This window comes from Chiloscyllium plagiosum, chromosome 39 (assembly GCF_004010195.1).
Source record: "Chiloscyllium plagiosum isolate BGI_BamShark_2017 chromosome 39, ASM401019v2, whole genome shotgun sequence".
NCBI classification, from domain to species: domain Eukaryota; kingdom Metazoa; phylum Chordata; class Chondrichthyes; order Orectolobiformes; family Hemiscylliidae; genus Chiloscyllium; species Chiloscyllium plagiosum.
Genome location: NC_057748.1, coordinates 1,250,705 through 1,254,160, shown reverse-complemented (window position 1 = coordinate 1,254,160; position 3,456 = coordinate 1,250,705). Strand labels below are relative to the sequence as shown.

At 48.6% G+C, this 3,456-nt stretch overlaps 1 protein-coding gene across 1 annotated transcript in view; it reads left to right on the top strand.

Moving 5' to 3' along the window:
• LOC122542085 (E3 ubiquitin-protein ligase TRIM56-like) overlaps positions 1–1,528 on the top strand; it is an 8,987-nt gene extending 7,459 nt beyond the window's left edge. The window contains exon 3 of the mRNA XM_043679428.1: positions 1,292–1,528. Within this exon, the coding sequence (XP_043535363.1) occupies positions 1,292–1,352 (61 nt within the window). The 3' untranslated portion in view covers positions 1,353–1,528. The remainder of the gene's footprint in view (positions 1–1,291) is intronic.
• Positions 1,529–3,456: the final 1,928 nt, after the last annotated feature.

Genomic DNA, 3,456 nt, shown 5'->3' with positions numbered 1-3,456 from the left:
TGTATCCCAGTGAGAGCACCTTCTGGAACTCTATCCCAATGAGAGTCAACACTTTCAGGAATTGTATCCCACTCAGAGTCAGCACCTTCAGGAACCGTATCCCAGTGAGAGTCAGCTCCTTCAGGAACTGTATCCCAGTGAGAGTCAGCACCTTCAGGAATCATATCCCAGTGATAGTCAGCACCTTCAGGAATCATATCCCAGTGAGAGTCAACACCTTCAGGAACCGTATCCCAGTGAGAGTCAGCCCCTTCAGGAACTTTATCCCAGTGAGAGTCAGCATCTTCAGGAACCGTATCCTAGTGAGAGTCAGCACCTTCAGGAACTGTATCCCAGTGAGAGCCAGACCCTTCAGGATCTGTATCCCAGTGAGAGTCAGCACCTTCAGGAATTGTATCCCAACGAGAGTCGGCCCCTTCAGGAACTGTATCCCAGTGAGAGTCAGTCCCTTCAGGAACTGTATCCCAGTGAGAGTCAGTCCCTTCAGGAACTGTATCCCAGTGAGAGTCAGCACCTTCAGGAACTGTATCCCAGTGAGAGTCAGCACCTTCAGGAACTGTAACCCAGTGAGAGTCAGTCCCTTCAGGAACCGTATCCCATTGAGAATCAGCTCCTTCTGGGATGGTGGAATGAAATGAGAGAAATAACACACACTTGTGTCATAATTAAATTGTTTGTGAAATAATTGTGCATCCCTATCATTTCTCTGATAAACACCCTCCTGCTTCGAGTCTAAGTAATTCCGGCAAAGGCTGCGTTTGGTTAGAAACTGAACGATAATTGAGTTATTTGTAAATGTTTAAACACTGACCAGAAAGATTGATTTTTCCATCTCCATCTGCATCTCCCGCTGATACAAAACTGTCCATCTCGGAGTCACTCAACTTACGGGCCTGAGGAACGAAATACTGGAGGAACGACCTTTAATGAAAAAAAGCAGATGAGCCCTGCATCAAACCCCTAAGAGAGATTAACACAGTTGGTCAGGAGATGAGTGTGTATATTTGTGTGATATGTATGTCTGGGCTGTGATAATTGGGTATCCTGCTGGTGTTTGCAGTACATTTATCAACGGCTGTCAGGACAGGGAGGATCCATCGCAGTCTGAAGCTTTCCCGTTTTCCCTGTTACACTCCCTGTCTTAAGGGTCGTTCCCTGTCCTTGACCCTTCAGTGTACTATGTTAACATTGAGACAGAAGTGAGTAAGTTCCTACCTGAGTTCACTTTTCTCAATGAAGCCACTCTTGTCGTCATCAAGAATTGCAAAGATTTGCTCAATTTCTTTCACAGATTTTTTTGCCAAGCCGGAGGTTTTGCAGAATTTCTTGAGCTGGAAGGATCCAGGATCTGAAAGAGGACAGAGTTGGTCAGAGAAGAGCACCTGAGAAACTTCCTATAGAGAGGGATTGCTCACAGTCTTTTTCATTGCATCAAACCAGCCTGAACAAAGGAGCAGAGAGCTGTGCACTGAACGTCATCGACTACAATGCATTTAAACTGGGAACTTTAATCAAATCATTAAACTGAACATAATCTCAGATATGTGCATAACACACAGGCTCACAGTATTATACACAGTGTCAGGGTGACATAGGGTCAGAGTGTCATGCACAGGGTCAAGGTGTCACAGGGTCAGTGTGTTACACACAGGGTCAGTGTGTTACACACAGGGTCAGGATGATACAGGGTCAGTGTGTTACACACAGGGTCAGTGTTACACACAGGGTCAGGGTGTCACAGGGTCAGTGTTACACACAGGGTCAGGGTGATACAGGATCAGAGTGTTACACACAGGGTCAAGGTGTCACAGGGTCAGTGTTACACATGGTCAGGGTGATACAGGGTCAGTGTTACACACAGTGTCAGGGTAATACAGGGTCAGTGTTACACACAAGGTCAGGGTAATACAGAGTCAGTGTGTTACACAGTGTCAGGGTGATACAGGGTCAGAGTGTTACACACAGGGTCAAGGTGTCACAGGGTCAGTGTTACACACAGTGTCAGGGTAATACAGGGTCAGTGTTACACACAAGGTCAGGGTAATACAGGGTCAGTGTGTTTCACACAGGGTCAAGGTGATACTGGGTCAGAGTGTTATACACAGGCTCAGGGTGACACAGGGTCAGTGTTACACACAGGGTCAGGGTGATACAGGGTCAGTGTGTTACACACAGGGTCAGGGTGTCACAGGGTCAGTGTTACACACAGGGTCAGGGTGATACAGGGTCAGTGTGTTACACAGTGTCAGGGTGACACAGGGTCAGTGTTACACACAGGGTCAGGATGATACAGGGTCAGTGTGTTACACACTGGGTCAGTGTGATACAGGGTCAGTGTGTTACACACAGGGTCAGGGTGACACAGGGTCAGGGTGCTACAAGGTCAGTGTGTTACACAGTGTCAGGGTGACACAGGGTCAGTGTTACACACAGGATCAGGGTGACACAAGGTTAGGGTTATACAGTGTCAGGGTGATACAGGGTCAGTGTGTTACACACAGGGTAGAGGTGACACAGGGTCAGTGTTACACACAGGGTCAGGGTGATACAGGATCAGTGAGTTACATAGTGTCAGTGTGACACAGGGTCAGTGTTACACATGGAGTCAGGCTGACACAGCATCAGTGTGTTACACACAGGGTCAGGGTGACACAGGGTCAATGTTACACACAGGGTCAGGGTGATGCTGGGTCAGTGTGTTACACAGTGTCAGGGTGACACAGGGTCAGTGTTACACACAGGATCAGGGTGACACAATGTTAGGATGATACAGGGTCAGGGTGATACTGGGTCAGTGTTACACACAGGGTCAGGGTGACACAAGGTTAGGATGATACAGGGTCAGGGTGATACAGGGTCAGTGTGTTACACAGTGTCAGGGTGACACAGGATCAGTGTGTTACACCCAGGGACAATGTGATGCAGGGCCTGCGTTACACACAGGGTCAGTGTTACACCAGGGTCAGTGTGATGCAGGGCCAGTGTTACATACAGGGTCAGTGTGATACAGGGTCAGTGTGTTACACACAGGGTCAGTGTGTTACACACAGTGTCAGGGTGACACAGGGTCAGTGTGTTACACACAGTGTCAGGGTGACACAGGGTCAGTGTGTTACACACAGGGACAATGTGATGCAGGGCCTGTGTTATACACGGGGTCAGTGTGATACAGGGTCAGTGTGCTACACACACGGTCAGTGTGTTACACACAGGGTCAGGGTGATACAGGGTCAGTGTGATACAGGGTCAGTGTTACAGGGTCAGTGTGATGCAGGGTTAGTGTTACACACAGGGTCAGAGTGATACAGGGTCAGTGTGTTACACAGTGTCAGGGTGACACAAGGTCAGTGTTACACACAGGGTCAGGGTGACAGGGTCAGTGTTACACACAGAGTCAGGGTGACACAAGGTTAGGGTGATACAGGGTCAGGGTGACACAGGGTCAGTGTTACATAC